At 29.8% G+C, this 25152-nt stretch overlaps 1 protein-coding gene across 2 annotated transcripts in view; it reads left to right on the top strand.

Moving 5' to 3' along the window:
• Window positions 1–25152, top strand: part of LOC111640005 (sodium bicarbonate transporter-like protein 11) — a 221667-nt gene that overhangs the window by 191810 nt on the left and 4705 nt on the right. For both annotated transcript variants that reach the window (XM_023386005.1, XM_023386012.1), the window contains 9 exons: window positions 2700–2813; window positions 7451–7583; window positions 9242–9315; window positions 9565–9775; window positions 10501–10581; window positions 18131–18156; window positions 22790–22955; window positions 23038–23211; window positions 23288–23483. In XM_023386005.1, the coding sequence (XP_023241773.1) occupies window positions 2700–2813; window positions 7451–7583; window positions 9242–9315; window positions 9565–9775; window positions 10501–10581; window positions 18131–18156; window positions 22790–22955; window positions 23038–23211; window positions 23288–23483 (1175 nt within the window). The remainder of the gene's footprint in view (window positions 1–2699; window positions 2814–7450; window positions 7584–9241; window positions 9316–9564; window positions 9776–10500; window positions 10582–18130; window positions 18157–22789; window positions 22956–23037; window positions 23212–23287; window positions 23484–25152) is intronic.

Here is a 25152-nt window from a genome sequence, read left to right as displayed (position 1 = left end):
AAGATAAATATTTTATCTTCCCCATCTTGTGTGAAAACAGCTTACCAGATAGCTGGCCTATTTTAGAAAAGAGTCCAGTGAGGAGACAATAGCTTGAGGTGACCAGCTGGTACTTCCTGGCCCAAGGCTTATAAGTAGTGATGTAATGAATATTCGGTTACTATTCGGTATTCAGCCTATTCGGCCTATTTTTCACTATTCGGCTGAATACCGAATACCTAAAAACAGGAGTAATAAATAACAAAAACACAGTAAATTAATCATTTTGGTATTTAGATTTAATGTTATCGAGTTAGTGTTGTTTGTTTATATTTATTTATAACTTGTAACATGCATAAAATAAAAAAGAAAATAATATTAGTCACATGTATTCACAATTTATAATTACAAAGATCAGCACACGTACACACCTATTCGTTCCAGAATCGTCGCACATCTGAGGGTCCGACCCTGCCTATCCTTCTTTCTAAGCGCTTGTCTTTGCTCTTCCCTTTCTCTCACCTCTATCGCTCTAATCCATGTACGCCTGTGCATACATCATAATATGTACGCGCTCACAATACTTTCGATTCGTCACTTTTCCGTCCTAGAGTTCCCATTTTACAATTACGTGACTCAGCCTGGTGATAACAGAGAAAACAGACAGATAGGACGTCGATATAAGTCACAGTTATGATTTCACAGATTCGAGACAGCTTGATAGCCCGAACGGCCCCAGGCTTTCGCCCATGCACGCTAANAGAAAAGTAATCTCAGTTTTTAAAATAAACATATATTTATATTCTCTATACTAAATTAGATTTTATTACTTAGGTCAACAGAAGAGATTTTTGCCCTTTTCATAAGCATTGCATTTGCAGTTGATGCAGGAAGAAATACTTATTTAAGTAAATACCCTTATATTTTAAAAATTGATTATATTTAAAAAGGTTAATTTAGTTATCAAAGATTGATTAAAAGTGTTTTTTAAAATTGTAATTTCATATTCAATAAAATATTTTTTCTATAAACTTAACAGCATTTGAGTGCCAAAATATTACAAGTGAAAAATGAAATATAATTATAAATTTAAAGCATAATTTTTACTTTTCAATATTTTGAAAAAGTATATTTGAAATCTTGTTTTTCTTTTTTAGATTTTAGCAAATATTATTTATCAGATGCATGTACATCTGAAACACATTCATTTACCACAGAAGAATTAACTTCAAGACTTAGCAATACTAGTGCAAATTCTACAGTTATTTTAACTTTACCACCCTGCAGACGTGAAAATAGCTTGCTGTTCTTATTATTAATGTTGGGAACTGTTTGGCTGGCCGTTTCCTTATATAATTTCAATAAAACGTAAGTCATAATGATTTATTTGAATGAAGTAGATGAAAATATTATGAAATAAACTGATTAAATAATAAGCAGTATTACCATTTGTAATCTAATGATTTTTATTTCTAAGAAAAGTACACACGAGAATATATGTAAATTATTTCTTATAATTTTACAATAACTATTGCATTTTGCATAATGTACAAAAGTTTTTAGAAATGATTTATTTACATAATAAAAAACTTTTCTCATTAATATAGNCCAATAGAGAGCAGGATCCTTGCCATAATGCGGTTTGTGCGCCAATTTTCGTACGTGCGTTAATTAAGCCGAATAGTTTGGCCAAATATTCGGCTATTCGGCCACGCTCCTGGCCGAATATTCGGTATTCGGCTTGAGGCCGAATATACTATTCATTACAACACTACTTATAAGTCAATTTTAGACTACATCCAGGACTGGATGAAGATAATTTTGCACCTCAGACAGACTCCATATGCGATGCCCCAAAACTTTTTTATACTTAAATAATTTGTAATTGTACTAGTACATATTTAATAGTGCTGTCTATATACTTTTCATCTTTACATATGTAATTATACAGTACTTCGAACTTATATTTGAGTTATAAATAAACACTTGGCTTTATTTCCATCATTTTTAGTTGATTTTAGCTAAAAATGATGGAAATAAAGCCAACTGTTTATTAATAACTCAAATGTGAGTTTGAAGTCCAATATATTCGCAAAACACAGTTTCAAAAACAACATATGTAATTGTTTTATACTTGCTAACTAGACATTTCTATCAATAGAAGATAATGAATTATTTTATGGTATTTCAATATTTGTGTCTATTTGGAACAGAAGTATAGCAGTGCTTCCATTGTCAGGTAATTATTTTTGGTAGGAGTGCAGGTTCTAAGACCTTAGTGCTAGCATTAGTTTTGTTCTCCAGAAGGTGCCCAGTCAGCTCATCCTTTAATCCAGCACTGGCTACATCTTTTGGCTGTCATCCCTTAGTTGGTTGTTCAGTTTTCAATTTGAGTGTTTTTCTTGTTGATACGATCAGAAGTAAGGGGCCACTTTGAGTTAGGAGTGCATCATTCTTTTGGGGTAAACAAATGCGTCTCTGTCTCTCTTTTACTTGCCAAATTTCTTCTTCTTTTCCTCTGGATGACTCATTATTGTAAGTTCTCTCTGGTGTCAAAATGTGACACCACTGTGAATCAGCTGGTTCTTCTATAGCATTTGGAATTTCAAAGTGTGTGATTCACTTTTGCCTTTACATATTTATCACACTTAAAATTTTTAAAAAGTTTACGTTTTTGTAAAATTAATAAAAATAATAATAATTGATATCTTTATTTACAGATGTTAAGAAATGCATAGTTGGCCAAACAATTGGAGGATTAATTTTCTCCTTTTTCTCAGGCCAACCAATGGTAGTCATAATGACAACTGCACCACTTAGTTTATATATAAAAGGTAATGTTCAAGTGCATGAACTATGTTCAAGGTTATATTTTATATAATTTAAAATATAATTTATTTATTTATATTTTATATAAATTATGTACATAACTTTCATATCAAATTAATATAATTACACAATAACTATACCATAAAACAAACTTTGTAAACAGGAATGTAATGCAATGTATTATTAATATTCTATTTTGATCATATAATGGCTATTCCATGTTAAATTAAAACTAAATTATTTTCAATGTGCTTATATAAATATCATACATTACATTAGTTTTAGTTATAATTTAATGATAAATAGTTATACAGAACCATACCAATTATCCAGAAAGCATGAGGCAGAAGTAGTCTGGATTTCTGAATTTTCCAGTTTGCTGGATACAGGTTAAGTAAATACTAAAATATAAAATGAACAAAATTGTATCTAGCACATACAAATTAAGCAGAGTCTGTTTGATCAGTATTAATCCTCTTAAAATATAGGATACCATGTATTATGCAATATTTAGGATGAAAATTAAATGAAGAAAAGTAAAGAACATAATAGAACTAACATGGTGTGATGCTTACACCATAGAAACCAAAACAAAGCAGCTGCATGGCAAAATACATCTGTACTGCAACCTGCCTAATTCAAGACTAGCAGCTTCAAAAGTAGCCAGTTTTCTGATAATTCCAGAATTCTGGAAGCTGGATAATGGTTTGATACTGTATTATGGATGTCAAGTTTATTATAAATATAAATATGATACTTACATGATGTTTTTAATATGAATAATATAATATTTTATAATTATACACTGTAAAAGTTCAGACAATTTTTAAATTTCATTAAAATTCATTAGTTAAAAAGTAAACAACTATAACTCAATATGCAGTAGGTACGTATTCTCATTTCATGAAAACATATTTATTTTGTTTCATTTTGTAATTTTCATTCAAAAAATAGAATATAATTTTTACTTATTTTCATTTTTGACATAAGATATATAAAAACTACCAGTTTGGATCAGAAGTCACATTATTTCAATTTAAAAAATTTTCCCCTGAATGGAGATTGGCATGACTTCGTTATTATCAGGAAAAGTATGGTGTATAGGGTTATGGCACTACTAATTTAAGATGCAGAGGATATATTTTAAACTAAATAAATTAAGAATACGATTAAAAATTGCAGCCCACATTGTGATGAAATCACAATAAATAATTGTTCATTTACTTATCCTGTTTAGTGTTATCAGTATAAGCAACAGTCTTCTGGCAGCCAGTCTATCTGAAAAGATCTCCTGGCTACTCAAACATGACACCACAAACTTTCAAAAACAGTTTTTCTGGCAGCTCTTTTTAAAAGCTCTTTTGGGGGCCACATTCCCGAGTACTTGGAACCACTATGCTGATATGCCAGCTTAACACATAGAGTATAAACAAATCAAAGTGTGAATATCTGTCAAAATTGCTGTTGGATGTTTTCGTGGTTGTCGTCCAAGAGACTCATGTCCCAAATGAAGAGCAGTTCCAGAAAAGATGCCACATTCCAGGACTCACTGCAATAGGCGTAACATATGACAGTTCTTATGGTATTGCAACATACGTACACAATATCATTCAAAATGTCAACTTACTGTCACAAAGTGTACAAGAAAACATCAACATGGTCGTAACAAAAGTGAACAATGTGACAATCACAAATGTCTACAAGCCAGCTGTCTTGCTTGGCCAGAAACAGTTCTCCCCCCCCAACTGTACATCCTTCCATCTATGTAGGGGACTTTAGCAGCCACAGTGAAGAGTGGAATTATGCAACTACTGATGAATGTGGCTTGAGACTCGTTGAATGGGCAGAAATACACAATCTAGTGTTGATATTTGATGCCAAAGACAAAGGGACATTTAGATCAGCAGCCTGGAGAAAAGATTATAATCCAGATCTGTGATGAAAGGGGCCACAATCTGTCACCATGAGGAAGGTACTTGAGGGCTTCCCACACAGCCAACATAGACCAGTATTGCTTGAAATTGGCATCACTATTCCTTTCATAAAATCTATCCTTCACCCAAGATGGAACTTCTTAAAAGCTAACTGGGAGCTCTCCACTAAGCTAGAGAGGTGCATACGTTGGATCCCACAAAAAAGCAATGGCTACAAACATTTCATTCCAGTCTCGATACCACCCGAAGACAAAAATAAATCAACACTGTTGAAAATTTAAATTTCACTCATTCCAGCCAAACAGCTTGAAGCCTTCTTAAAAAACTAGGAGGGAGTGCATCTGTAACTAAAGAACAGTCCAAAGCCACACCTGACCAAATAGCCAACCATATTATCTTAAAATCCTGAGTTCAATCTGATAAAAACCACACTAAATTTGTGAAACGTCAACTTAGAGCTCTGAAAACAAAGGCAGCATCTGTATCAAACTATGCTTGACCTTTCTCAGTTGAAGACATAGATATGACTTTGAAGAAATTAAAACCTGGTAAGGCCCCCTGCTTTGATGGAATCCATCCTGAGTTCTTAATACATACTGGCAAGAACACAAGAGTATGGCTAGCACTGTTTTTCACAGACACTCCAAAATGGTACACTTTCACAAGAATTTAAGAAATCTAAAATACTAGCCATTTTAAAGCCTGGAAAACCATGTGACAAACCAGAAAGCTTCTGACCCATAGCACTTCTCAGCTGCTGCTACATGCTCTTTGAGAGGCTCATCTACAATAGAATTGGCAGCACTATTTTAAAGCATGTACCATCAGACCAAGCAGGTTTTAGACCAAACAAGTACTGTTGTGATCAAGTCCTTTCTCTTATGACCCATATAGAAGTAAGCTTTCAAAAGCACTTGAAGACCAGTGTTGTATTTATTGATCTTACTGCAGCATTCAATACTGTCTGGAGAGAGGATGTGATATACAAACTTCTGCAGATCATCCCATGCAGAACAACAGCCCATATCATCAGCATGCTTTGCGATAGGAAATTTCAAGTCTTTCTGGGGGATAAAATGAGCACAGGTAGGAAGATATGCAATGGTCTACCTCAAGGATCAGTGCTCTCACCTTTACTATTTAACCTATACATTTCTGATCTCCCAATTACTACATCAAGAAAGTTCTGCTAAGTGGATGATATCACAATAGCTGCACAACACAGTCAATTAGTGCAAATTGAATAAACTTTGGAACACAATCTGGAGAGTCTGGAGTACTACTTCAAAAATTGGTGATTGTCTCCAAGTGCCACCAAAACAGAAGTGTCCTGTTTCCACCTGAACAACCAACTGGCAAATACAAAGCTGAATGTCTCTGTAACCAATCTCTTAGATATAATATGTACCCTAAATACCTGGGAATCACCCTTGATTGTACTCTGTCTTTTAAGATGCATCTAACAAATGTTGCTGGCAAGCTTAAGAGCAGGAATAATATAATACAGAAGCTTTGTGGAACCACATGGGGATCAACTGCTAACACCTTGTGCTGTTTAGCTTTGGGACTGGTTTACTCGTGTGCTGAGTATTGTGCCCGTCTGGCTGAATAGCTCCCATACAAGATTGGTAGATACGCAGCTTAATGTTACATTTCTGGTACCATACAATCTACATCAGCACTTTGGCTACCATTATTGGCAGGAGTCATGCCATCTGACCTGTGACAATTTAAGACCCTAGTTTGCAAGTCCCTAAAGCTAAACAAAAATCCTCAACTCCAAGTTCACCAAGACATCCCATCTTTGCGTATTAACCGTTTGAAATCTTGGAATCCAATTCTTCAGGCAGCTCAAGACAGGGCCACAACTGATGATGACTACATGACATTGTGGAAAAACCGTTGGAAAACAGGGACTGGGTCCCACTGCACAGTCTGTTCTGTCATGGAGAAAAAGTCCAGGAATTTGACTTACCTCGCAGAACATGGACTGTATTAAACCGTGTCAGGATGGGTCATGGCAGGTGTAGAGACTCTTTGCTCAAATGGAAGAAGGTTCCAAGCCTGGAGTGTGACTGTGGTGCTCCACTTCAGACTGTTGAGCACATTGTACGTGAATGTAGACTGCGGGCTTACCCAGGAGACTGGAGTGACATACTAATGTCCATCTCAGAAGCTGTAAAGTGGATAAGTGAGTTAGATCTACAGCTCTGAATGCTATTTATATTCTTGTGTATATGGGGCAGTCACATAATTGTACAGTTTTATAGTTGTTTAATTGTATTTAGATTTACTGCTCCTTATTCTCCTATTTCATTTCTGGTTTTGTGTTACTCCATTCTTCTGCGCTTTTGTTTGTGTCATGTATAAGCCATACGTTAAGTAAATAGAGCATAAGCAAGTCCAAAGTTATTACAATAAACAGATTTTACTGTATTTAAGTATTAAATTAATATTTAATGTAAAATATATATTGTATGTTCTTAATAAATATTTTAAGATTTCATTTTAAACTCTATTAAAAAAGATTTTGCAGTATATTCTATTAAAAAAAAGTAATAATTTATGTAAGGTCTATTTTATGTAAGTAATAGATATGAAATCATATTTAAAATTTTTCAAAATGCATTCTTCAAAAATGTTTTAAAAAATTTTAGAAGTTTTTTTTTATGAATTTAACTTGAAATTAATATATATTATATTTTCAGTGATAGACAATATATGTGAAGATTTCAAACTTAATTTCTTTGCCATGTACGCTTGTGTAGGATTATGGAATACTTTCTTCCTTATATTATACGCAATATTTGATGTCAGTAAGCTTATGAAATTATCAACAAGGTAAGATATTTATAAATTAAAAAGCTTGCAATAATTTTTAATATGTATATTATATATTTAAAAATGATAATTTAAAAATTTTATAATTAAAAATAAATAACAAGTAATTTATGTGAATCTTCAAAGAACTGAAATTTGGATCAGTGTAATAAGCAGAAAGTGTAATTGATTACTGTTATTAAGAGATGTACTGTATATTATTTACAAAAATCACCTGTGTGGCAATCTGTTGTTTCAAGCTTATCAATTAATGCTATTTTCAAAAAATGATTAGTTATAAGTTATTAAATGTCAACATTAATGGTACAAAACTATGCATAAATGTCAGGCTCAGAAAAAAACAATCTAAAACAAAATCACAATTTTTTGAGTAATATATAATCTGTTCATCTGCATTCTATTATAAACATGATTATTTTCAGAATAAATTTTAACAATTAATATATTCTTGATTAAATGACTGATTTAATTTTTGTATTTACAAAATAGATGATACCATAAACAGAAATTCTGTTAAAATTTCTTTTTGTCAATTATATTTTTAACATTTTCACTTTTAGTATTCAAAATTTGAAATAATCTTTTACAGTTATCAAATAAGTTTATCAAATATATATATATATATACATACAATATATGACATCAAAACAGGTAATATAGCTTAACTGTGTATAAATTTGATATAAGGATTTATATACCGTTAAGCTATATTATCTGTTTTGATATATATTTTCTAAAACTCCTAAGTAAAAATTTACTTTCATGTTTAATAATGAAATACTGTATATTATTTTATTTTATAATTGAAAGTAAATTTTATAATATCAATTAGAATATCCACAACCGTGAGGCAGATAATAGTGAGGGCTTATCAGACCAGACTTATCAGACTTATAAGCCCTCACTATTATCTGCCTCATGGTTGTGGATATTTTAATTGATATTATTATATCAAGGGCTAGAAGCAACTTTTGTAATAATTTAGTAAATTTTATAATAAAATTAATGTACTGAAATAGAGATTTTCTAAGAATAAAGAAAATGATAATGAATTATAAAAGTAATATTATTTTTGTTAATATTTAAATAAGAATGAAATTATTTGAAATTCAAAATGCAATAAATTCATTTATTCATTTAATTTTGGATAATTAAAATGAAAAATTTTGATGAAAACAAATTCAAATAAATTTTAATTCAAATACTGTATTATATTGTAATTGTCTTAATTTTAAAATATGAAAATACAAAATTATTTTAGTGAAGCAATGAAAATCCAGATTTGGCTGTTGAAAAATGGATATTAATATGTAATTAATTTTTAATTTTGAAATTTTGATTAGTGTCTTTTTTCTTTAAATATAATGATTTTTTTAAAATTATATTTTGAATCTTTGTAAATATTCCCACATTACTTGTAAAATACTAGCTTAAATTTAGAACACCTAAATTTCAATTACAGTTTATTTGGAGTTTACAGTATTTTAAGTGCTAATTTGCATGTATACTTCAAAATCCAGGTTTAATCTAGCCCCAATTAGTCAGGATATTCAATGCTTCATTATATTTTTTATTTCATTAATATAGAAAAGTAATCTCAGTTTTTAAAATAAACATATATTTATATTCTCTATACTAAATTAGATTTTATTACTTAGGTCAACAGAAGAGATTTTTGCCCTTTTCATAAGCATTGCATTTGCAGTTGATGCAGGAAGAAATACTTATTTAAGTAAATACCCTTATATTTTAAAAATTGATTATATTTAAAAAGGTTAATTTAGTTATCAAAGATTGATTAAAAGTGTTTTTTAAAATTGTAATTTCATATTCAATAAAATATTTTTTCTATAAACTTAACAGCATTTGAGTGCCAAAATATTACAAGTGAAAAATGAAATATAATTATAAATTTAAAGCATAATTTTTACTTTTCAATATTTTGAAAAAGTATATTTGAAATCTTGTTTTTCTTTTTTAGATTTTAGCAAATATTATTTATCAGATGCATGTACATCTGAAACACATTCATTTACCACAGAAGAATTAACTTCAAGACTTAGCAATACTAGTGCAAATTCTACAGTTATTTTAACTTTACCACCCTGCAGACGTGAAAATAGCTTGCTGTTCTTATTATTAATGTTGGGAACTGTTTGGCTGGCCGTTTCCTTATATAATTTCAATAAAACGTAAGTCATAATGATTTATTTGAATGAAGTAGATGAAAATATTATGAAATAAACTGATTAAATAATAAGCAGTATTACCATTTGTAATCTAATGATTTTTATTTCTAAGAAAAGTACACACGAGAATATATGTAAATTATTTCTTATAATTTTACAATAACTATTGCATTTTGCATAATGTACAAAAGTTTTTAGAAATGATTTATTTACATAATAAAAAACTTTTCTCATTAATATAGTTCATGTAATTTTCAATCCATCCTTTTGAATTTTATGGATCATATTTTGTATAAAAAAAAATAAATTCATTTTATTATAATTTAATCTTTTTAGTTTGACATTTTGAAGTGTATTACTAGTAATATTTCTATTTGAATGAATAAGATAAAATTAATATTTGATATATAACTTAGGTGCAATTTTTACTTTATTTCTTTATTGAACTCACAGAAAATATTATATTTTTCTTTATTTTTATAATTTTGAAGATTTTTATCAAAATAATTAAATATTAATCACACAAAAATACAAAATTAACAAATATTGTTTGAACATATTATTTTAAAATTGATTACACACATGTTAAAGTTCTTTCTTCTATGCATTTGGAGCTAGAACTATTTGAAATGACTAACAAGTAAGACAAAGTGAGAAAGGTTTTGTCTTAGTCATTTAAAGTTCTTAAATTTAATGATAATAGTTTTTAACTTTCTTTCTTTTTACAGACCTTACTTACAAGCTAGTAAAAGAGAAATATTAGCTGACTATTCTCTACCTGTAGCTGTTATTTCCCTCAGTTTTATAGGGTCTTTTGTGTTCAAAGANAACTGCACCACTTAGTTTATATATAAAAGGTAATGTTCAAGTGCATGAACTATGTTCAAGGTTATATTTTATATAATTTAAAATATAATTTATTTATTTATATTTTATATAAATTATGTACATAACTTTCATATCAAATTAATATAATTACACAATAACTATACCATAAAACAAACTTTGTAAACAGGAATGTAATGCAATGTATTATTAATATTCTATTTTGATCATATAATGGCTATTCCATGTTAAATTAAAACTAAATTATTTTCAATGTGCTTATATAAATATCATACATTACATTAGTTTTAGTTATAATTTAATGATAAATAGTTATACAGAACCATACCAATTATCCAGAAAGCATGAGGCAGAAGTAGTCTGGATTTCTGAATTTTCCAGTTTGCTGGATACAGGTTAAGTAAATACTAAAATATAAAATGAACAAAATTGTATCTAGCACATACAAATTAAGCAGAGTCTGTTTGATCAGTATTAATCCTCTTAAAATATAGGATACCATGTATTATGCAATATTTAGGATGAAAATTAAATGAAGAAAAGTAAAGAACATAATAGAACTAACATGGTGTGATGCTTACACCATAGAAACCAAAACAAAGCAGCTGCATGGCAAAATACATCTGTACTGCAACCTGCCTAATTCAAGACTAGCAGCTTCAAAAGTAGCCAGTTTTCTGATAATTCCAGAATTCTGGAAGCTGGATAATGGTTTGATACTGTATTATGGATGTCAAGTTTATTATAAATATAAATATGATACTTACATGATGTTTTTAATATGAATAATATAATATTTTATAATTATACACTGTAAAAGTTCAGACAATTTTTAAATTTCATTAAAATTCATTAGTTAAAAAGTAAACAACTATAACTCAATATGCAGTAGGTACGTATTCTCATTTCATGAAAACATATTTATTTTGTTTCATTTTGTAATTTTCATTCAAAAAATAGAATATAATTTTTACTTATTTTCATTTTTGACATAAGATATATAAAAACTACCAGTTTGGATCAGAAGTCACATTATTTCAATTTAAAAAATTTTCCCCTGAATGGAGATTGGCATGACTTCGTTATTATCAGGAAAAGTATGGTGTATAGGGTTATGGCACTACTAATTTAAGATGCAGAGGATATATTTTAAACTAAATAAATTAAGAATACGATTAAAAATTGCAGCCCACATTGTGATGAAATCACAATAAATAATTGTTCATTTACTTATCCTGTTTAGTGTTATCAGTATAAGCAACAGTCTTCTGGCAGCCAGTCTATCTGAAAAGATCTCCTGGCTACTCAAACATGACACCACAAACTTTCAAAAACAGTTTTTCTGGCAGCTCTTTTTAAAAGCTCTTTTGGGGGCCACATTCCCGAGTACTTGGAACCACTATGCTGATATGCCAGCTTAACATAGAGAGTATAAACAAATCAAAGTGTGAATATCTGTCAAAATTGCTGTTGGATGTTTTCGTGGTTGTCGTCCAAGAGACTCATGTCCCAAATGAAGAGCAGTTCCAGAAAAGATGCCACATTCCAGGACTCACTGCAATAGGCGTAACATATGACAGTTCTTATGGTATTGCAACATACGTACACAATATCATTCAAAATGTCAACTTACTGTCACAAAGTGTACAAGAAAACATCAACATGGTCGTAACAAAAGTGAACAATGTGACAATCACAAATGTCTACAAGCCAGCTGTCTTGCTTGGCCAGAAACAGTTCTCCCCCCCCAACTGTACATCCTTCCATCTATGTAGGGGACTTTAGCAGCCACAGTGAAGAGTGGAATTATGCAACTACTGATGAATGTGGCTTGAGACTCGTTGAATGGGCAGAAATACACAATCTAGTGTTGATATTTGATGCCAAAGACAAAGGGACATTTAGATCAGCAGCCTGGAGAAAAGATTATAATCCAGATCTGTGATGAAAGGGGCCACAATCTGTCACCATGAGGAAGGTACTTGAGGGCTTCCCACACAGCCAACATAGACCAGTATTGCTTGAAATTGGCATCACTATTCCTTTCATAAAATCTATCCTTCACCCAAGATGGAACTTCTTAAAAGCTAACTGGGAGCTCTCCACTAAGCTAGAGAGGTGCATACGTTGGATCCCACAAAAAAGCAATGGCTACAAACATTTCATTCCAGTCTCGATACCACCTGAAGACAAAAATAAATCAACACTGTTGAAAATTTAAATTTCACTCATTCCAGCCAAACAGCTTGAAGCCTTCTTAAAAAACTAGGAGGGAGTGCATCTGTAACTAAAGAACAGTCCAAAGCCACACCTGACCAAATAGCCAACCATATTATCTTAAAATCCTGAGTTCAATCTGATAAAAACCACACTAAATTTGTGAAACGTCAACTTAGAGCTCTGAAAACAAAGGCAGCATCTGTATCAAACTATGCTTGACCTTTCTCAGTTGAAGACATAGATATGACTTTGAAGAAATTAAAACCTGGTAAGGCCCCCTGCTTTGATGGAATCCATCCTGAGTTCTTAATACATACTGGCAAGAACACAAGAGTATGGCTAGCACTGTTTTTCACAGACACTCCAAAATGGTACACTTTCACAAGAATTTAAGAAATCTAAAATACTAGCCATTTTAAAGCCTGGAAAACCATGTGACAAACCAGAAAGCTTCTGACCCATAGCACTTCTCAGCTGCTGCTACATGCTCTTTGAGAGGCTCATCTACAATAGAATTGGCAGCACTATTTTAAAGCATGTACCATCAGACCAAGCAGGTTTTAGACCAAACAAGTACTGTTGTGATCAAGTCCTTTCTCTTATGACCCATATAGAAGTAAGCTTTCAAAAGCACTTGAAGACCAGTGTTGTATTTATTGATCTTACTGCAGCATTCAATACTGTCTGGAGAGAGGATGTGATATACAAACTTCTGCAGATCATCCCATGCAGAACAACAGCCCATATCATCAGCATGCTTTGCGATAGGAAATTTCAAGTCTTTCTGGGGGATAAAATGAGCACAGGTAGGAAGATATGCAATGGTCTACCTCAAGGATCAGTGCTCTCACCTTTACTATTTAACCTATACATTTCTGATCTCCCAATTACTACATCAAGAAAGTTCTGCTAAGTGGATGATATCACAATAGCTGCACAACACAGTCAATTAGTGCAAATTGAATAAACTTTGGAACACAATCTGGAGAGTCTGGAGTACTACTTCAAAAATTGGTGATTGTCTCCAAGTGCCACCAAAACAGAAGTGTCCTGTTTCCACCTGAACAACCAACTGGCAAATACAAAGCTGAATGTCTCTGTAACCAATCTCTTAGATATAATATGTACCCTAAATACCTGGGAATCACCCTTGATTGTACTCTGTCTTTTAAGATGCATCTAACAAATGTTGCTGGCAAGCTTAAGAGCAGGAATAATATAATACAGAAGCTTTGTGGAACCACATGGGGATCAACTGCTAACACCTTGTGCTGTTTAGCTTTGGGACTGGTTTACTCGTGTGCTGAGTATTGTGCCCGTCTGGCTGAATAGCTCCCATACAAGATTGGTAGATACGCAGCTTAATGTTACATTTCTGGTACCATACAATCTACATCAGCACTTTGGCTACCATTATTGGCAGGAGTCATGCCATCTGACCTGTGACAATTTAAGACCCTAGTTTGCAAGTCCCTAAAGCTAAGCAAAAATCCTCAACTCCAAGTTCACCAAGACATCCCATCTTTGCGTATTAACCGTTTGAAATCTTGGAATCCAATTCTTCAGGCAGCTCAAGACAGGGCCACAACTGATGATGACTACATGACATTGTGGAAAAACCGTTGGAAAACAGGGACTGGGTCCCACTGCACAGTCTGTTCTGTCATGGAGAAAAAGTCCAGGAATTTGACTTACCTCGCAGAACATGGACTGTATTAAACCGTGTCAGGATGGGTCATGGCAGGTGTAGAGACTCTTTGCTCAAATGGAAGAAGGTTCCAAGCCTGGAGTGTGACTGTGGTGCTCCACTTCAGACTGTTGAGCACATTGTACGTGAATGTAGACTGCGGGCTTACCCAGGAGACTGGAGTGACATACTAATGTCCATCTCAGAAGCTGTAAAGTGGATAAGTGAGTTAGATCTACAGCTCTGAATGCTCTTTATATTCTTGTGTATATGGGGCAGTCACATAATTGTACAGTTTTATAGTTGTTTAATTGTATTTAGATTTACTGCTCCTTATTCTCCTATTTCATTTCTGGTTTTGTGTTACTCCATTCTTCTGCGCTTTTGTTTGTGTCATGTATAAGCCATACGTTAAGTAAATAGAGCATAAGCAAGTCCAAAGTTATTACAATAAACAGATTTTACTGTATTTAAGTATTAAATTAATATTTAATGTAAAATATATATTGTATGTTCTTAATAAATATTTTAAGATTTCATTTTAAACTCTATTAAAAAAGATTTTGCAGTATATTCTATTAAAAAAAAGTAATAATTTATGTAAGGTCTATTTTATGTAAGTAATAGATATGAAATCATATTTAAAATTTTTCAAAATGCATTCTTCAAAAATGTTTTAAAAAATTTTAGAAGTTTTTTTTTATGAATTTAACTTGAAATTAATATATATTATATTTTCAGTGATAGACAATATATGTGAAGATTTCAAACTTAATTTCTTTGCCATGTACGCTTGTGTAGGATTATGGAATACTTTCTTCCTTATATTATACGCAATATTTGATGTCAGTAAGCTTATGAAATTATCAACAAGGTAAGATATTTATAAATTAAAAAGCTTGCAATAATTTTTAATATGTATATTATATATTTAAAAATGATAATTTAAAAATTTTATAATTAAAAATAAATAACAAGTAATTTATGTGAATCTTCAAAGAACTGAAATTTGGATCAGTGTAATAAGCAGAAAGTGTAATTGATTACTGTTATTAAGAGATGTACTGTATATTATTTACAAAAATCACCTGTGTGGCAATCTGTTGTTTCAAGCTTATCAATTAATGCTATTTTCAAAAAATGATTAGTTATAAGTTATTAAATGTCAACATTAATGGTACAAAACTATGCATAAATGTCAGGCTCAGAAAAAAACAATCTAAAACAAAATCACAATTTTTTGAGTAATATATAATCTGTTCATCTGCATTCTATTATAAACATGATTATTTTCAGAATAAATTTTAACAATTAATATATTCTTGATTAAATGACTGATTTAATTTTTGTATTTACAAAATAGATGATACCATAAACAGAAATTCTGTTAAAATTTCTTTTTGTCAATTATATTTTTAACATTTTCATTTATTCAAAAATTATTATTTATTTATTTTTTTAGTGTATTGATGCATCCTATGAAATTGCTTTAAATTTGCCATTTGGAACAATTTTAAGATTCCATTATTCTATGCTTGANTTAATTGATATTATTATATCAAGGGCTAGAAGCAACTTTTGTAATAATTTAGTAAATTTTATAATAAAATTAATGTACTGAAATAGAGATTTTCTAAGAATAAAGAAAATGATAATGAATTATAAAAGTAATATTATTTTTGTTAATATTTAAATAAGAATGAAATTATTTGAAATTCAAAATGCAATAAATTCATTTATTCATTTAATTTTGGATAATTAAAATGAAAAATTTTGATGAAAACAAATTCAAATAAATTTTAATTCAAATACTGTATTATATTGTAATTGTCTTAATTTTAAAATATGAAAATACAAAATTATTTTAGTGAAGCAATGAAAATCCAGATTTGGCTGTTGAAAAATGGATATTAATATGTAATTAATTTTTAATTTTGAAATTTTGATTAGTGTCTTTTTTCTTTAAATATAATGATTTTTTTAAAATTATATTTTGAATCTTTGTAAATATTCCCACATTACTTGTAAAATACTAGCTTAAATTTAGAACACCTAAATTTCAATTACAGTTTATTTGGAGTTTACAGTATTTTAAGTGCTAATTTGCATGTATACTTCAAAATCCAGGTTTAATCTAGCCCCAATTAGTCAGGATATTCAATGCTTCATTATATTTTTTATTTCATTAATATAGAAAAGTAATCTCAGTTTTTAAAATAAACATATATTTATATTCTCTATACTAAATTAGATTTTATTACTTAGGTCAACAGAAGAGATTTTTGCCCTTTTCATAAGCATTGCATTTGCAGTTGATGCAGGAAGAAATACTTATTTAAGTAAATACCCTTATATTTTAAAAATTGATTATATTTAAAAAGGTTAATTTAGTTATCAAAGATTGATTAAAAGTGTTTTTTAAAATTGTAATTTCATATTCAATAAAATATTTTTTCTATAAACTTAACAGCATTTGAGTGCCAAAATATTACAAGTGAAAAATGAAATATAATTATAAATTTAAAGCATAATTTTTACTTTTCAATATTTTGAAAAAGTATATTTGAAATCTTGTTTTTCTTTTTTAGATTTTAGCAAATATTATTTATCAGATGCATGTACATCTGAAACACATTCATTTACCACAGAAGAATTAACTTCAAGACTTAGCAATACTAGTGCAAATTCTACAGTTATTTTAACTTTACCACCCTGCAGACGTGAAAATAGCTTGCTGTTCTTATTATTAATGTTGGGAACTGTTTGGCTGGCCGTTTCCTTATATAATTTCAATAAAACGTAAGTCATAATGATTTATTTGAATGAAGTAGATGAAAATATTATGAAATAAACTGATTAAATAATAAGCAGTATTACCATTTGTAATCTAATGATTTTTATTTCTAAGAAAAGTACACACGAGAATATATGTAAATTATTTCTTATAATTTTACAATAACTATTGCATTTTGCATAATGTACAAAAGTTTTTAGAAATGATTTATTTACATAATAAAAAACTTTTCTCATTAATATAGTTCATGTAATTTTCAATCCATCCTTTTGAATTTTATGGATCATATTTTGTATAAAAAAAAATAAATTCATTTTATTATAATTTAATCTTTTTAGTTTGACATTTTGAAGTGTATTACTAGTAATATTTCTATTTGAATGAATAAGATAAAATTAATATTTGATATATAACTTAGGTGCAATTTTTACTTTATTTCTTTATTGAACTCACAGAAAATATTATATTTTTCTTTATTTTTATAATTTTGAAGATTTTTATCAAAATAATTAAATATTAATCACACAAAAATACAAAATTAACAAATATTGTTTGAACATATTATTTTAAAATTGATTACACACATGTTAAAGTTCTTTCTTCTATGCATTTGGAGCTAGAACTATTTGAAATGACTAACAAGTAAGACAAAGTGAGAAAGGTTTTGTCTTAGTCATTTAAAGTTCTTAAATTTAATGATAATAGTTTTTAACTTTCTTTCTTTTTACAGACCTTACTTACAAGCTAGTAAAAGAGAAATATTAGCTGACTATTCTCTACCTGTAGCTGTTATTTCCCTCAGTTTTATAGGGTCTTTTGTGTTCAAAGATGTGCCAAGTAAGTAATAATTTATTTTTGTAATTACCAGTATCATAATTTTAAAACTTATCTTTTTCAACATTCATTAAATACATATGCTATAATTGTAATGTAAATATCAAATGGTTGACAAAATTTTAATTCATTTTATTTTTATTCAAAACATAATGCTTAAGTTTTAAAAATAATTTACAGTGGTGCCTTATAGTTTGAATTCATTTTAATTCATTCCAAGTAGTCATTCAAACTTTGAAGTCCAAAGTAATCTTTCTCATTAAAAATAACAGAAAGTGAATTAATCCATTCCCAGACCACAATACCCATTTCGATACACTTAACAAATACACATAATTTAAGGTAAAAATAACACAATTAAATGCCCTAATAATAAAATAAAACATGAAAGCAATAAATAAAATATGCAAAAACTATAAAATAAAACAAAAATTGCATTTATTGGTCACACCCTGTAGACTTTGGCATCTTAACATTGATACATGATTTAATTATTGTAAAATTTAACATATTATAGTGTGTGGTTTTATTCTTTGTTTAGAATTTTAATTTAAACAGTTTACAACTTGATTTTAGTAAAACAAAGTATGAAGTAATGTCTGGATAAAAAGCATATTGGCATATTATGCTTTATGACTTTCAAAAACGATATAACACCATACAAACAATAAAAACATAATATGTAGGTGGAAAATGCTCCTAAACTTCAAACATGTCAAATATAGTTTAAAAGTTCTGTTTGGAAAATTTTGCAATGTACAGGGAAAAAAGTTATCGATAAAGAAAAATTGTAGGAAGAAATTCTTAAAAATCGATAAACAACACACAATTCAGTATATAACCAAACACACCAAAAATAAAGCAAAAAAAAGCACTGAAAATATACAAGTATAATGAAAAAGTGAGAGAGAACTTGGACACAACAGATTGCATTTATGCTTCCAGCATATTCTTTCATTGCATGTGCACTTCAAACTTTGAAGCATCATCTGAACTCCAAGGCAAATTTTTGTTGAATTTTGCATTTGAAGTTAGAGTCATTTGAAGGGTGAGGTACTACTTATTAAAGAATGTGATTTTCAAAAATCATAAAATATGAATAAATATAGCATTGACATACAAAGGATTCATATCAAGTGCATAATAAAAGCGCACATAATTACATTACTAGAATAATAATCTAGAACAGATATAAGCAACTTTTCTAAATGTGCATGCCAGTCATCAAATTTAAGATGCAAAATGTTCTCATGTGCAAATCAAAGTTTTTAGGAAGATATAGCATTGTCTAGCCATTAGACATATCACAATGAGAAAGCTAGATTTACATTTTCTATTTTCTGTTTCTGTTAACTTGGCAACCTTGCTGTAAGTTAGTATACTGCAAAGATGTCTTGGATATTTGTTTCATTTTCTTATTACCTATTATTACTAAAACAGTTGATACGGTTTGTTTCTTTTCGCATTTTTATTTGATATTATACTGCATTGAAATTATATAATGAATCATAAAATTATTCTCGACTCACATTGTAGATTTGTGATATGTTAAATAATAACAAATTTTGTTTAAAATTTATTTTATATATATGTATATTTTTAATGTCCTATCATTAATATCCATACACATCTCTACGGATAGTGAATGAAATCCTATACAAAGACCATGTTAGAGACTGCTGCAAATAGGTTCATACAGCTTCAATAAAACATTAACATGACTGAAAATGCAAGATGCCTCAATCAAGAGTTACAGGAATTCCAGCACTGATTGATAATAGAGTACTGGATATGTATCAAAGTGACAAAATGAAGGTGTGAACAAAATGGAGATAAAGCAAACGAGTGATATTGAAGCCTGGGGATAGTTTGTATTTGATGTGTAAAAGTAATTTGATAAAATTTACAAACAACAAGAAAACCATTATGTAAGTGTTGAGCCAGCAACACTGAACTTTGACATTGTCACTCATAAAGAATAGAGGGAAACAAATTAAAGAACAAAAGAAAATGAAAAAGGGAATTGTTTAAAACACAATAAGGAAAAAGGAAATGACAAGACAGAATATGAGGATGGTCTTTGGTAAGTCACAATCAGAGTCAAATGGATGGTGTTGGATAAACCATCCCAGGCAGACCTTTCTTGTGGCATGAACTGGTCTCAAATTCTACCTGGCAACAGGTAGAAGACCAATAGGGAAAGAAAGGGAAAGATAATAATGGGTGAAAGAAAGTATAAAATTTCAGGATGACGAAAGACGTCATTCAATCTGTCAGTCTGATCCTTCAGTCTCTGCTCAGAGTCGTGCCCACACTCATCTCTGTCTTCCATACAAACGTTTAAAGTCACTGTCTCCTCCTGTGGCTACGACCAGAGTCAACTCCCTATGCATAAACTCAACAAAATCGCCGCTGCCCCACAGCTACCCATTGAACCTCAAAGTGAACAATTTACGACGAATGATGACTTTGAGACTTTGATTTGTCTTTCAGAACCTATATTGCTGATGTAAGCATAATTTTACCCAAATAAACACTTTATTGTCAACACTTTTTTATTCTTTTCCTCCAATTACCATTACCCACATACATAAGGGCCCTAAACTATCCTGACTAGGGAGTAAAATTCCCCCCTCAAATTGGCATACTTACAGACAAGAGTGACTATGTTAATCTATAATTAAATATATAAAATGCATTCACTTGATAGAGAATATAGATTCAGTGTATTTTAAATTTAAGTATGAATAGATTCTTAATAATAAATCTGTTTTATTTTCACAATTTTAAGATTAATTTTTACAAACAGTTTATATTTAATCTTAAAAATTTTAGAAATACTGATCATTAAGCCCTAAACAGTATTGGTCTAAGGGTATTATTTAGCTCTTCTAGTACTTAGGGGATGTTTAAGAATACTTGTCAAGTACAGTATATATTCTGAATTTGCCAAAGTCCAGCAATATAAACATTTTGAATATTGATTTTCATAATAAATTCATATTGTACGATTATTTTGTGGTGAAAGTGACATCCACTACAAAAAATTCACAGTTTACTTAGTGTAACAGAAAATTGTACATAAAAAATAATAATTTATATAACTCACCATAGATGATTATCAAGTCATAAAAATAAAATTCCAAATGGGTAAGACAAGCTGGCATTCAGTGGACATACCTACAATGCCAATGATTCCAAAACAATAATCATTATTAACTAAGTTCAGAGATGATTCTAAAGATGGAATAATAATACGAGTTTGTGAATTTGAGACATATATAATTTGTTACTCTGAAGTATTTTTGAACAAACATATTTAACTGTTACTCTTTTGAAACTTTTTTCATCACCTTAGGTGTTATGGTATTTGTGTCACTCTTTTGAAAGAAATCAAGGTTACTACATAAGCAATCACACTATATTTGAGATTTCTGCAACATTGAAGATCCCTAGCATGATAATTTTGATGTAATGTGCAAATGGAATAGATAGGATTGAATCTGCTAAGAAATCACTCAATACCTTCGAAACTACCAGTACATGACAGGGAAAGTGCTGAAACACTGAATTTCACTTCAAAAGCAATTCATCATTGTCTTAAATAACTCAAGCTCTATGTAAGATTATTGGGACCAGTAAAGTACATATAACACTATACAAAATGGGTTACTACAATTGTGCTAATCATAACAACAAATCCCACACATCTATTAGCATGGTATCAGGATCATTTATCTTGAACTATAGATCAATGGAAAACTGTGCTTTGAACAGATGAGTCACAGTACACAATCTACCAGTCATTCATGGATATGATAGGTATCAAAATAATGGTACCTTCTGGAGCATATCATTTGGACAATGAAGTTTAGTGTAAACAGCATAATGGTTTGGCTTTGACTCATATGTTATTATAGACAAAAGTAGGAATGTTGGGCTTTATATAATGTCCTGGATAATTATGCACTACCAATTTTGCATCAATACTTTGGAAATCTCTATCATCAGAACAATACATGCCAAACTAGTTGTGTTGTAAAGGACTGATTTGAAGACACGAAAGTCAAAAAGATAGACCGACTACAGTCCAGAATTCTGGAATGAACTGTATTGTTGAGTACATGAGCAAGAGAGATTGTTTTGTAAACAAAGTTCATCTGATAGAACATATTGCCAGATATTTTAAATTATTTAAAACTTAGACTATATGACAAAGATTTTTGGCCATCATATAGGCAAAAGATTTCCGCAAATAATATTAAATCATTTTCTAATATAGATTGTTGAAATGTAGGGTCCTGATATTAATGATAGGGCAGTGTATACTGAAAAAGGAAATTTTTATAATTTCCATGTATATTAATTGAATAATGATATAATTTAAGAGAAAATATTCAAATACGTAAAATGTGGATAATTTCTAAGTAAGACTTTTAAGTAAAATTATGTATTTATAAGTACTTACAATTGCTCTATACTAAATTTTTTATTCTAAGTTAGGAAATATTTCTAAACTTTAGAAGGAATAAGTTTAAATTTAAAATAAAATTGTTTTATATTCTTCATTAAAATGCAATTATATTTAATTGAATCTATGTATTTCTGATACAATCCATTTGATAATTTTTTTCAGCTGAGCAATTTCGTTACAGTCAAAAAAATGTTTTTGTTCGAGCTCCAGTAGAAGAACTACCATGGACGGCAGCAGCTGCAGCTTTTGGTTTAGGATTTGCTTTATCACTTCTTTTTTTCATGGACCAGAATATTTCTGCAGCAATGGTTAACAATCCATGTAATAAGTAAGTTGATAGGATTGCTTTTAATTATAAAAATAAATTTATAATTTTTTGTGAGTTAAATCTGATAATTATTTAACAATAGACTGAAAAAAGGAACTGCCTATCATCTAGATCTCCTTGTTGTGGGAATTATTAATGGGTTCCTCTCTATATTTGGATTACCATGGATGCATGGTGTATTACCACATTCACCTATGCATGTACGTAGTCTTGCTGATGTTGAAGAAAGAGTTGATCAAGGACACGTTTATGAAATGTAAGATATATTTTTTAATAATCAGTTTGTTTTGTATTGCATTCTGGTATTAAGATATTAAAATTATATCCTATAGTATCGTGAGGGTTCGAGAAACAAGAGTTACGGGAATTGTATCGCACATATTGATAGGATTATCGATGTTACTATTACCTTATCCATTAGCCTATATACCAACTGCCGTTCTTGATGGACTGTTTCTTTACATGGCCGTAACGTCTTTGAATGGTAATCAAATGTTCGAAAGAATAACATTACTATTTATGGAGCAGGTCAGTATATTTAAATTATTAGTGGCATTAAATAGCAATAATATTAATAATAAACCAAATATTAAATTACTTTGGCATAAATGGCTAAGTGCTAAGATTTCCAACTTTCTCACATCACCTGATCCAGAAATTATAATGAAACAAAAACAGAAAAGACAAAAAACAATTGCAAGTGTTTATCTGAAAAATGTATAAAAATAGTTAAGGAAACAGCAAAATATAAATTCTAAATTTCTTTTTTTATAAAGATTTTATTAAGATTTTTAATGTCAACCAAACCTGGACTAAATAAACTCATAGGGAATAAAAAATAAACTTTTGTCATTTCTTAACATCTGGAATATTGTTGGGTTCTTTTTATAATATTGCAGATGTTAAGAGGAACCCAACAATATTCCACATGTTAAGAAATGACAAAACACCTTTAGACAGGAGCCTGGTTCCAGGTGTATACAGAACACTGTTGCATGATAAGAGGCTGCAAAAGGAACTATATTATATAGAAGCCACAAAACGATCGTTAACTGAAAGATTGAAAGAGCACGAAAGAAATATAAGATATGAACAACCAGTCACAGCTTTGGCAAATTACGCGATCGCAGATCCAACAGAGGTTTCAATCAAATGGGGCAATGCAGAAGTTATACAAAAGGTTGCAAACAGATGACATCTAAAATAGGCAGAGGCCTGACACATTTATAAGTACAGTGAAAAAGGGCAAACTGTAAATTTTTGGGAATCGTATAAAATTGCATCAGCATGGAAAGCGGCGGCTTTGCAAGTATAAAAGAACAAATGGACTTGTGCAATCGAATCTGCAAAGATTTTAGGTTTTTAAAAAAACATTCTAGAATTTCCATTTGACAAATTAAATTTTTTGTTCAATCCTGATGAAGGTCAGTTAATTTGACCAAAAACATTTGGTACATAAACAAAGTAGACTGCATTTTAAAGGTTTTTGGGTATTTTGGAAAACTAAAACATTATTTAGTGTTGGGTTTGACATTAAAATTTTTTAATGAAGATACATATTAGTTTTTACATTCTGCAGTTTTTGTAAAATCATTTTAAACAAATGAAATAAAGTCAAGAAAAAGTTTTGTTTTGGTTTGATGAAATGAAGACTTACCTGAAGGAACTCTCCTTTAGGTAAGTCTTTCTATAGAGTATTGGACAAATGAAGTAAATCTGAAAAGCTCCACCTGATCAGCAGATGAGGCATAAACTTGAGACCAATCATGTGCATTAGCAGTTTTGTTCACTTGGCCACTGATGGATTGTAAAGAAGTTATATTTTCTGAAATTTTTTAGCTTTGTTTTTTCAAAGTAGAACAATAACATCATAATGTTCAAAATGTTTTATAATGTCAATCAGTACTGCACCCAGGATTCAATTTTGGGGAACTGAGTTAAACAGATAAAAACATTTTAATGCGAATTCAATAAAGTTTCTACCTTACGTAACTGCTATTTCATAAGTAATATAGAAATAGAAGATACAACACAATATAAATAAAATATGAATTTTAATTAGGAAAAGAAACTTAATTCTTTTTTCTAATTAAAATTCATTTGAATTAATTTTAAATTATAAATTTTTCATACTCCCTCCAACCTTCTTATTTCTATCTTATTTATTTATTTTTTTAGTGTATTGATGCATCCTATG

This window comes from Centruroides sculpturatus, unplaced genomic scaffold (genome assembly GCF_000671375.1).
Source record: "Centruroides sculpturatus isolate CEXI.00-Female unplaced genomic scaffold, Cexi_2.0 scaffold147, whole genome shotgun sequence".
In the NCBI taxonomy this organism is placed as follows: domain Eukaryota; kingdom Metazoa; phylum Arthropoda; class Arachnida; order Scorpiones; family Buthidae; genus Centruroides; species Centruroides sculpturatus.
The sequence above is the reverse complement of the archived record's forward strand: the minus strand, read 5'-3'. Positions and strand labels throughout refer to the sequence as shown.